General features: G+C 39.2%; 1 protein-coding gene across 1 annotated transcript in view; it reads left to right on the forward strand.

Annotated features, from left to right (window-relative positions):
* Positions 1–3,498: 3,498 nt before the first annotated feature.
* The window catches only part of trrap (transformation/transcription domain-associated protein), an 83,402-nt gene continuing 74,364 nt past the window's right edge, over positions 3,499–12,536 (forward strand). The window contains 12 exon segments of the mRNA XM_034860092.1: positions 3,499–3,588; positions 4,216–4,402; positions 5,265–5,314; positions 5,607–5,717; positions 5,990–6,094; positions 6,364–6,447; positions 6,819–6,875; positions 7,039–7,164; positions 7,737–7,814; positions 8,188–8,276; positions 8,775–8,871; positions 10,501–10,639. Coding sequence (XP_034715983.1) covers positions 4,303–4,402; positions 5,265–5,314; positions 5,607–5,717; positions 5,990–6,094; positions 6,364–6,447; positions 6,819–6,875; positions 7,039–7,164; positions 7,737–7,814; positions 8,188–8,276; positions 8,775–8,871; positions 10,501–10,639 — 1,036 coding nt within the window. The 5' untranslated portion in view covers positions 3,499–3,588; positions 4,216–4,302.

Here is a 12,536-nt window from a genome sequence, read left to right on the forward strand (position 1 = left end):
GTCAGGACTTCCGTGACTTTGTGTCGCACAATACCGTTAACGGGCTATTGCAATGACAGTGCAGAGACCGTGAGAAAGGGACCAACAGATCTCGTTAGTGGACAGAGACCAGTGAAGGATCTTAGAAGCACTTTTCCAGTGATAGCTCAGCGTTACTGGGCAGCCTCCAACTGAGCTTGACTACGTAGATGTGACGTGGGACTTGTCTGAAAGTTGTAAGTCTTCTGGTAGCTGTGCCAAGAGAAATCTCAATCATTCCCAGTCTTGCAGAGACAGAGACCGTAGGTATATGTGAGGAGATAATACAGGCACAGGCTAATTATTGCTAACTAAAATGCTAGTTAACATTAGTAATTACACCGAAACAGCTAATGTAAGTCAAAACTGTCTGTGAGCTTCTCCTGACAATACGGTGATTTGTCGACTATTCGATAGCAAGGTGCTTGGTTATGACACAGTCGTTAGGTTATTTTTACAAAAACACCTGCTATGGGCCATAATGTGATACACAAGGTAATGGAGCCTTTTATACATTAGAAATAAAAATGTACAACTATAGTTTTTAAACCTTTCAGATGTAAAAAGTCAAAGTGGCGCCAAAATGAATGGAATGCTAGTGGTGGGTGAGTGCTAGCATTGAAATGGCTTCATAGGAGCTACGCTTTGTGGACGCTCGCTTATTCCCTTAGAGAGTGCACATGCAGAACGTCCGGAAATCCTGACCAATCAGAGCAGACTGGGCTTTTTTGGGAGGGGAGCTTAAAGAGACAGGTACCAAAGTGGAGAAATTCAAACAGGGGGTGAAGCATGCATATTCATACAGACAGTATGAGAAAAAATAACGTAATGTGTGTGGAAACATGTTCTGGTAAAAAACCCAAGTACAACTATGAACCTGAAGATGAGCATAACATGGAACCTTTAAGGGAGACTACTCTCTAGGTGTGGATGTACAATGTGGGAGTTGACCCCGTCCAAAAGCTCATGAAAGAAACCCGGGGCATTGCGAGATGATTAACGAGGCAGGAAAGAAGAAGATAAAAGTTCTTTATGTGAAACATTTGGATAATCTCACTTCTTTGGCCTTGAACACCTGAAGCCTTCTAAGAAAATTAGAGGGGAAATGATTGGAACTACTGGTTTAATACTAAACAAAGCATTATATTTCATAATCTCAGAATGTGTTTTTTTATATAAAACATTCACTTGGAAGTTTTTTGAGAATTTTACAGCAGAGAATGAAAGAAAGAAAGAAGGAAAGAAAGGAAGCAACAAAGAAAGAAAGAAAGAAGGAAAGAAAGAAAGAAAGAAAGATAGAAGCAGGATCTGGCAGCAGTGATTGACCATCAACACCTTCACGGGGTTTGGTTGCTTTTCAGAGCCTTTCAAACCAATTACCATCATCAGCGACAGACCTGGCCTCCCTCGGTTAGACCCAAAATGTTTTACTCTGACATCACACCTATTTTTGGCACACCCGGTGACAAAGACAAAAGGTATCTGCAAGTCCGATTTAAACTCCAGCTAATTAAAAACAGCTCAGGGAAATGTGACAACACTTACATTAAACAATTTCCAATAACAACCATATTCAAAAGCAGACACCAGGAGGGCACATAGGTTGAAACAGTGAATGTGCATGGGAGCTTTAGATGCATGAATCTGATATTCAGGGTATTGTTGATGATTCAGACTCAGCCTCAAAGAAAGCACACTTCTTTCTACATGAGAAATAACGCAGGGCTGATCAGGCTTCATCATAAGGGCATCAGCAGCCGCAGCTGTGCACTGAAAACACACAAATCTAATGGACACATGAGTGGTTTTTGGAAAGCAAGAGAACCAGTGTGTCATCCACTCTCCACTCTCTGGATAAAGCCCCTGTCACACACAAAAAAAGCCCACTAATGAAACCAACAGGACAGCGCAATAAACCTGACACAAACATCTTTTAACAGATCATCATTACTTAGGGAACAGAGAGCGAGAAAGAGAATGAGAATGTCACATTGTACGTCAAATTACCTCTTACATTATACATGACGTTAAGTGAAAGGCTTCTGCGGTCTTTTGCCAGTGGGTTCACTCTATGGAAAGAGGATTCTATAAAGGAGAGAATTATGAATTTAAACCCATTAGTGAAGAATCTTTCAACCCGACTTAATTACTTCCAAAGCTATTGAAACAAGCATTATGAAAAAGACAAAAATGTCAAGCCTTGTTACCATCTACACACACTTTTAATTTGTGTGCATGACAGCAACTTGCAAATTGACTTGCTAATGCAAGAAAGAAGAGAGAGAAAACTATCTGGATCAATGTAAACCAGAACAGCCACTGCAAAAAAATATTTTTAGCTCCCATCCTCTTAAATAGTTTCATGAGCCATGTCACCTACAAATTAATTGACAAAACCACAAAACTCCGTGCTCCAGATGACTGGCTGACCTCTATTAATGTCACATGTCTATCTTCGAGCACTATCTTATGAAAATGAGAGGCATTGAAAAAATCCTCTGTAAGGGTCAGTATTCAAGAAAAAAACACACATCCATTTCTCCATTTAGTGGGCTGCCATCTTGTGGTGCAAACAAGCCATGCTGACTATGTAAGAAATGAATTAAAACAATAAACGAAAAAACTTAATTCTGTTCTGAGACATTCCACATTGCGGCCCACCCCTCATAATTCTTCATGCATCAGTTATTACCCATCATAATTCCCATTAATGATGAGATCTTTAAGGTTGCCAGGTTGTGAAATTTGCCTCTGGCTGGTCTTAATTCTCTTCTGGCATGACACTTACTTTGTATTTTAAGCATCGGGAAGATCCTTCCACTAATCCAGTTGACCCCTGTCGTTCTGAAAAAGAGCTGCAGAATATCTTAAACAAAATGAATAAACATTTACAGATTAATACACATTTAATTACAGATATAGGGGATTGTGGAAAAACATCAAATGTATTCATTCATACCTGCAGACTTGTTGGCTTATTAGAAATTGGAAAACTCATGAACCATTTTTTATTACTTTATTGACATTACAAATACGGAATTAATGGGTTTAAAAGGGTTTTAATTTAATTTATAATACAGTAAGAAAGTCTACCCAATACTGCAATAGGTGTCGAGGTGCTTTGTATGCTCTGTTGCATTTAGACGAGATACAGTTTGCCTACACCAATCCTGCCCATAGACATTTATGCAATGGTACTGCCCATGGATGAGACCATGCGCAGTTACCCGCAATTTTACTTTCTCTACAACAATCCTGGGAGCAGGATGACCATCGAAAACGATGGTCTTATATCCACTGTTTTTGACTGTGTATCGTTCCGCTGGTACTAGAAAAAACGTTTTGACAAATAAAATTTATTTTTAAAGAATTAACCTAAACTGTATCACTTGTCTGTACATATCCTTGTCGGACAAACATTATTATACTGTATATATATATTCAAAGGGAAAATATGACACACAACACGCGGAGGGATATCACACATCTTTGCTGGTCGCAAACCCGGAGCAGCAGCAGCAGCGAGAGCGCGGCGGATACGGAGCGACAGTTTCCTGTCTGTGGTGCTGGGTAAGTGCAAATGCTTCGATTTTTCTTTTAAACGCTGGTGAAATAGTAGGTTTTCTCCACATCACCCTGTTAAGGAATAACCTTTAAACATGTTTTTGTCTGAGAAGAGGTGTTTACTCCCTGTGGCCTGTGTTTATTTCCTCTTCCAAGTTTGAGTCAAACGTCAGGGGATGCGCGAGCGCTTTCTTTCTTTGGGAAAGCTAGCGTATTAGCTAACGGTTGCTAACTTGTTATGCAAAAGTAATATCATATGTGCCTGTTTTGCCTTTATTTAGCGGATGCATAAGCATATAACTCCTCTTAATAGTAAAATGGTTACCGCTTTGACGCCAAAACTTCATATTTTTAATTCACAAATGCTATCGGAGAATACAAAAATTGTGCTAGCTGATGCCTGTTGCGATGTCATCACTGTGCGCCTTCTAAGAGGCATGTTTGTGAATCTGTGACCGGTTTGCTTGGCAAACCTGTTTGGTCAAACACTGTAACTTCCTTGCAACAACGAAGACTGTATTTTCGTTAAATGTTCTACAAATATATATATATATATATATAACTATATATTATAGTTATATATTTGCTTAGATTAACGGCAACGAATTTATTTCCCCCCTCTCATTTCCTCAGTGCACATGAGATCACAGTGAGACCTGTGCAGACTGCTGTCTGCTCCCTTTCTCCACCACAACAGCCCGGTGTGTCCCATCTGCCACCATGGCCTTTGTGCCCACGCCCAGCCCCACTGTGGTCGACCAGACTACACTTATGAAGAAGTACCTGCAGTTTGTGGCAGCACTCACAGACGCTAACACACGTAAGTGTATGGACCTCGCAGTGTATTGCTAACGTTAGACAGAAGTTCTGTCAGATGCCTGACATGTCAGCAGAAAGTTCATAATGATGTAGTTTCCTATCAATACTTCATTCCAATTAAATTATCAAGCGCACTTTTACTTCAGTTGCTTGCTACAGTAAATGTAACTTGATGCACTCATGAGTTTGGTGTTACCTTCAAAAGTCGTGCCCAGCAGTGATTTAGAGCCAAAGATTTTTCATTTCATCGTTTCAATTTTGCTTACGTCATGCTAACTTTTAGGTCTAACATTTTTTAGAGCATCAACAGGTTATCAGGTGAAGTATTGATTAGTGTGGATGCAACTTATCCCACTACTTTAAATCAACTTTTTTAACATGTGGCCATTATTAAGAGTAGTAAGAAGAGCTTTGTATGATATGAGTTGCTGTAATTAATGTAGCTATTCAAACTATATGTATAAAAATAGAAAGTGTCTTATTATAATTCTTGTTTGGGATTAAAGTTACAAATTCAAAGAAAAACATTTATACTACATTGCCCTTTTTCTGCTAAGTTTCTTCAAACAAATGATGGTTTAGATAAGGCACTTGTGCTTCTCATGGGCGATGTGATGAGAGCGATATGCTTTAGTCCAGTCAAAGGTACGTGCGTGTGTGTGTGTGTGTGTGTGTGTGTTTGTGTTTGTGTTTGTGTGTGTAGAAGTGTGATTCTTGATGTACCTTTTGATCAAACTGGACGCTGAAAGTAAAACTGATAAGATCTGAGAGCCCCTGCCAAGCACATGGAGACGTCCATGACGAGTGAAACTGTATCATTAGCATGTTTGAGTAATGGCGACGTTCTGTCCTTCAACTTCCAGCGGATGAAACTAAGCTAAAGATGATGCAGGAGGTCAGCGAGAATTTTGAGGTACGTGTGATGAATGTTCTCAGTGTGTGCTGAAGGGGATTCTTTTTAATTGTCTCTTGATTTATTATTATGGATATTTAAGAAGGTTGATAGATTCCATAAAAACATAATTCTCTAAGGATTTGTTTGAGCTGTAACTGAACCTACGACATATCCAGTATATCTTTGATGCAGTGATATATGCCTGCAGCTAAGAAGGAGAATCTTTGAACATTTGCACAGCACTGAATCGTGACTGCGGGATATATGGAGCTAATACATGACATAATATGTCTTGGACTTTCAATTTCAGAATGTGACATCTTCGCCTCAGTACTCCACCTTCTTGGAACACATAATCCCTCGCTTCCTCACGTTTCTTCAGGATGGAGAGGTTCAATTCCTCCAAGAAAAACCTACACAGGTATGTGGCTTCTTCAATCTATCCAGCGATGTTCAAAACCTACAGACTTAGCAGAAGTTTAGCAGAAATGCTGATTTAGTCACAGCCATTAGTCTCAGTAATAAATCAACATTGATAAACATTAAGTAGCATGACTGCAGTGGTAGATATGGTCCAACGTTCACAGTTGAGCCGACTTGCTTGCTAAGATAATAATCCTATACACCCACTTTTGATTTAATCAGTTCATTTGATCATATCAAATTAACTTAAAATGGTATCCATTTTTTCAGCAATTGAGAAAGTTGGTGCTGGAAATCATCCACCGCATTCCAACAAATGAACACCTTCGTCCACACACCAAGAACATCTTGTCTGTGATGTTCCGCTTCCTGGAGGTATGAGTTCTATTCTCTTACAACAGAACATTTAAAGTTTTGTTTCATTTTACATCATTCACGTACTATATAACTGTATTTTTACCACTCGTAGTTGAGTTGCCTTACTTTTTATAAATGACATAGAGTAAACTGCTATACGTCTGTGGCAATAATAGTTTGTTTTCTGGCAAATAAATATTAAGGAGATATTCTATAGGTACAAGAGCTTGTATGTTGCCATGTCACATTCATGTTTTTCCCTCTTTTCTTTTTTTTTTTCTTTTCAGATTGAAAGTGAGGAAAATGTGCTGATATGCCTTCGCATCATTATCGAGCTACACAAACAGTTCCGGCCTCCAATCTCTCAGGAGGTGAGAACCGTAGCAATATTCCTTGACATTTATCAATTATGTTCAAATATATTTTCAATCATTAATTTAATTGTGAAATCTTTTTTGAAAGTTATATAGGGCTGTCCACAACTTAGTAAATTCTTAGCTGAGTATTGGTTGATTTGATTGAAATACCTGTCAAATGGTTTCCCTGTGTTTTGTACCTGTTCTGTTGAATGCGGTCTTGCAGAGTGATTTTTATTTTTATTTTTACGGTCTAGTTCTGACAAAAGCATATTTGTCAATGTTTATGTTATGCCAGAGATGAGATTATAAATGATTGGTTTCCTCTCATTCTTTAAGAAAAAGAATTTTGGATTAATATGTTCTCCATAATCCTCTCTTCTCAGATTCATCACTTTCTAGACTTCGTGAAGCAGATTTACAAAGACCTTCCGAAAGTTGTTGTAAGTACAACATTCATAGCATTGGCTTTGCTTTTCAAGTGTTTAGCTCTGACTTGATTACGTTTTTAGCGGGAGGACTGAAAAACGTGTTATTTTCTTCTCCTTGCTGCCATTTCACCCGTGCCTGTTTCCTCTAACCACTGTGTCTTTCTGCTCCCACCAGGCCAGGTACTTTGAGAACCCGCAGGTGATAGCAGAGAACACGGTTCCCTCCCCAGAAATGGTAGGGATGATCACGTCGGTGTTGGTCAAGACGGCACCTGAGAGGGAAGACAGCGAAACACGAACAGTAAGCCAGCTAACCAACTGTATGTTGGAGTTTATGTCTCCACTGTTTCAAAATCTATGCTGCATACTATTACAGTACTGTCTGTAACCACAGGATGGTAGTAGTGCACCGTGTTGGCCCACTAAACAGGGGAACCCACAAAACTTCCATCTTACTTACCCTCAGAAAATACATGAAAAAGTACTTGATGCTCACTTTCAGCGTATATTTTCAAATTAAATGTTTTATGACACTCGATGATTTGTCAGTTTAACAGGCCTTATTCGAATTATTTTCCTTTTTTTTAATGATTTTTTGTTTTTTTTAAAAGGGAAAAAAGTGTGACATTTTGTAATGGGAAATGCACAGGAACTGACAAGGATTTAAACCCTCAACCTTGGGGTCAGATGAGTCCACTTCTCTGAACCTGACTTTGTTTATCTCTTGTTTACTGTGTGCAATGGTACATCTGCGAGAATCACGTAATTTGATAGGGCTTCAGCTGAAGAAGGGTGTGGTTAGTGTCCAGCACTTACGTCGCCCGGTTATTTCAGTCATCGTCATTGTGTTTCTTACTTTGTTTCTGCCTCTAGCACACCATCATCCCGCGGGGGTCCTTGTCTCTCAAAGTGCTGGCAGAGCTGCCTATCATAGTGGTGCTGATGTATCAGGTTTGCAACTTCTCTAAACATAACCATCACACAATAACCCTGGGTAACATGGACCAATAACAGATTTTTTTATTATTTCAAAATGTGTTTTGTGCTTTTTGCCTAAACTCATTTTACATGCAAAGAAAACATAAAAATTACAGTGAATTTGACATTGAGGACATAATATACTTCCTTTTTAGGGTTGGTTTAAGTTGAGTTTTATTTAAAACATGCTGACAATGCTAACGGAATTGGCTCCTCCACATTTCAATAATTGGAGTCGTGGAAGTTTTAACACATTTGCCTATAAAAATAGATGTAGAAACATGGAGTATTCCAATGAGGCTAGTTTTTCATTAATCAAGACTGTGTGTTTGCTCTGTCCCCATAGCTGTACAAGCTGAACATTCACAATGTGGTGTCAGAGTTTGTACCCCTCATCATGAACACCATCATGCTCCAGGTGTCACCGCAGGCCAGGTGAGGTTTGTGTGTGTGTGTGTGTGTGTGTGTGCGCACTTGACATCCATCAAATGGCATTCAGGCACGTTTAAGAGAATGTTTGTTTGTTTTATTTATTTTCCTCTACCCTCCCTCTCTCTCTTGTAGTAAGTTTGTTGATACTTTTTCCTGACGCTTTGTCTGCCAAACCTGGAGATAAAATCCATTTGGGGAAGTTAAAATAGTAGAAATAGTCTTAGCAGGAGGTGAAACCTCTCCGGGTAGGAAAAGACTTGCGTTAAGCATTCGGAGCAGGAAAGGAAATGGAGCAAAGCTAATTTTGAAAAAAATACCCCTACCAGTCTATTGCATGTATAGAGAGAATGTCTTCAAGTTGCCCATGTAGAATTGAGTCCCATATGTATACACACAATTTAAAGCCCTTTAATTGCCACCCACTGCAGGTGTACGACATCATTAATGTCTTTAATGGGACCAAATGGCTTTTATATGTTAATTGTGCGGTTTCCTTTGCAGGCAACACAAGCTTTATAACAAGGAGTTGTATGCAGACTTCATCGCTGCGCAGATCAAGACTCTGTCATTTCTAGCCTACATCATCCGAATCTACCAGGTACACCTGTTTGGTCACTTCATGTTGTATCAGTTTTCTATGTTAAATAGCTTCAGTGAGCTTCACGGAGTCCGGTAAGAACGGGAACCAGAGATGTCTGAACTCCAACATGAAGTTAACTATGAAGTTGTATTTGACGTTACATGTGAAGTTGGATGTGGTTCTGAAATTATCACAAATAATAATGCACATTAATAAGTATCTAATTTACTATGGGTAACATCATTTACCCAAACTAAATAGTATAGCCACCAGCATATAACAAGAAACAATTCTAAGAATGACATTCATTTCTCTGTAATAATTAACATAAATGTAACATGCTGTATTGTTCAGTAACACAAACTGAGTGTAAGGCACATCTATTACAGCACGTATATCCATAACAGAGCAGTGTAATACACCTGGAATAGCTAAGCACGGGGCTCCACAGCGCTGGTCTGTCTACTGCCGATTGAACGTTGCCAGCAAACACAACCTGAATATCAACATGTGGCCGGCTGCAAAAGTAATATTAAACAATCTGCTCATGTATCGGCTATGCAATAAGAAACAGCAATATTATCAATATGATTCTCTCTCTCTCTCTCTCTCTCTCTCTCTCTCTCTCTCTCTCCCCCTCCCACCAAATAAATGTCACGTCGTAACACGGGCTAAACTTTCACATCGTAGAAGAACACTTATTGAAGAAAACAACACAGTAAAACCCATGAAAGTTTAGCAAGCTACAGAATAGTTTTGACTGATGTTGTGGGCTACCCACATCACTTGAACAAGGAAAAGAAAAAAAGTCAGCTTCTATTCTGTCCCCTTCTCCTGTGTGAACACACAGGGTTTCCATGCCGTGGTAAAATAAGCATATTGATAATGAAAAGGGTCATTTTTACCGTCAACATTTCTACCGTGGTTTCCCGTTATACCGGTAATTATTACATCCCTATTTTAATATACTGTAGATACTTTTAAGTGCTTGTTTTTTGGGAAATGCCTATTCTCTTGTCAAAAGTGGCCTAATATTAACTACTATCAAAGATCCCCAGAACATACAGATGTAGATGTAATAAATCCAGCAGACATGTTTTAAAGGTGTGTTTTCTGGATATCATTGCTTCTTTCGGATGTGAGGTGACTGACAGGAAGCAAAATGTAACATAATGTGCTCACTGATATGAAGACACAGAAGCTTGGAAGAATAAAGCTAACACAAATTTGAAAAAATGAAATTAAAACTAGGTTTACTTTATATTTAGTTTGTCCACACGGAACAAGAATGAATGACACTAATAACTTCCTCTAACGCTATATGCTGCTACACTGACTGTGTGCAGACATTTCCAGGAACAGTGTTAAAGACAGTAGAAACCTGACAGCACAAACATAAAAAACACTGATGATACCAACTTCTAACCCACCAAGAAAATTCTATTAGGGGATTTAGTGAACTGTTCTTTGTGCTGTTACAGACACCCTGCCTGTCCAAGAAAGATAGCATATTAAATACTTGCTCAAACATTTGGCTTGTATTGGTATTGACTTGGTAATTATTTTTCCTAACATAGGTTGCTTCAGCATACAATCCTTTTTAGAGTAAATTGTGCATATGTTGTGTGTGTGTGTCTCCCCTTTTAGGACCTGGTAGGGAAGTACTCTCAGCAGATGGTAAAGGGCATGCTGCAGCTGCTGACCAACTGCCCCTCTGAGACTGCTCACCTCCGCAAGGAACTGCTTATTGCAGCCAAGCACATCCTTACAACTGACCTACGTAGCCGTATGTATACACACACACACGCGCACACACACACACACACACACACACACACACACACATACATACACACACACTGCTTTTAAGTGTTTCAAATTTCTTTGTACATCTGTCTGTCCCTTTCTTGTCAACCCCCTGGAGGGAATTTCTTCAAATTTGGCACAACAGAATCCGGGATGAACTGATTGGATTTTGGTGCACAAAGGTCAAGGTCACTGTGACCTCACAAAATGCGTTTTTGGCCGTAACTCAAGAATTCCTTAACTGATTATGACAACATTCCAATTTAATAGGATAGAATGGTAGTGATAACAGTTTGTATCCCTAAGGTCAAAAGTCAACTTCACTGTGACATCATGATCACAAACGTTTCTGATCATTATTTAAGACCATAACTCAGGTACAGTAGGGGAGACATTTGGTCAGAATTAGTGACGCATATCTTGAAACCGTGGTGATTGTATAGATCTTCTCTGCTGGCGGGTTGATGATTGTGAAGCTTCCATGTTTTGCCAAAACATACACCCAATACCTTTTTTTTAACTTGCTTTAAAGTTCTCACTACATATATTCTTTGAGTGTAGACAGACATTGATTTAAAGGTACCACGGCATGAAAATGTCACTTTATGAGGTTTGTTAACATTAATATGAGTTCCCCCAGCCTGTCTTTGGTCCCCCAGTGGCTAGACATGGAGATAGGTGTAAACTGAGCCCTGGGTGTCCTGCTCTTTGCCCTCCCAGAACATTTTGCCTGCCCATGAAAAAGAGAGAGACATCATGGCTTTCAAACAAGCAAAGTGGCAGTTGGTTAAGGCCACCCCCACAGCCTCCACCCTGCCCCCCTCTCTCCTCCTCAAAAGCTACAGCCTCAGAAATGGCACATACTAAGGAAAGCTCATTATGGGTCTGGCTCTAGTGGCTGTAATTCTGCACCAAGGCTGAGTTTTGGGAAAGAGACTTCAGATATGTTATTAGGCGACCACTAAGTCCTACATAAAAGCATCCAAAGAGCACCATGTCATGGGACCTTTAACTGCAACTTGACTAATTGATGGAGACATCCAACTGCAAGGTAGTCATTCTAATTCTTAGCTGTCAAACTGTGGCATAGACCCCATTTTGATCTGGTAATTGAGCGGTGAAGAGAGAGAGAGACTGAATGAAATGGAATTAAAGCTCAACCACCCATCAGTGAAATATTGAGTCAACGATAAGCATTTTGGAGTATTTTTTGAATTATACTGTGAGTTGCTTCTGTGGCTCAAACCTTTGTCAGTGATTTGGCACATTTTTTTGCAGGAGATTCGACATTGTGGGGTTGCAGGAAACTGAGGAAACTTTCTAACAATAACTATGTGTTTTAGTGACAGTTCTCTACCTGCCTAAGCAGGGGAAGGGACAGTGACAGTTATTATTACATATAATAAAACAAACCATTATAACTTTATTCTTCATTTGGTAATGTATCATATCTCCCTGTACATCAAAAACATATTTCAACATACTCATTTTGTCCTTTTACAAGGGGTTACAATATTCATAAGGTCTTATATATCCGAGCAAGTCAACATAAATATACAGTATTTAGACAAATAAGTCTAAACAAATTGAAATAACATGCAATACACAAGCATATCAAAATAGAATGTAGTTGTAGTATACATGAATTAGGGCTGCACAATTTTTTTTTTATAGATTGTTTTTTTGGGGGCTTTTCTGCCTTTCATGGACAGGACAGGTGAGAAAGGGGAGAGAGGGGAAAATAATCAGGAAATCGTCACAGGTCGGACTCAAACCTTGGACTTCTGCGTTGACGTATTAATCTCTGTTTGGGACAGAACCTTGCAAAAATCACACTATAATCGTTTACATTTTTTTATAATCTTCAATGGAAATGA

The sequence above is a fragment of the Etheostoma cragini genome, chromosome 21 (genome assembly GCF_013103735.1).
Source record: "Etheostoma cragini isolate CJK2018 chromosome 21, CSU_Ecrag_1.0, whole genome shotgun sequence".
Taxonomy (NCBI): domain Eukaryota; kingdom Metazoa; phylum Chordata; class Actinopteri; order Perciformes; family Percidae; genus Etheostoma; species Etheostoma cragini.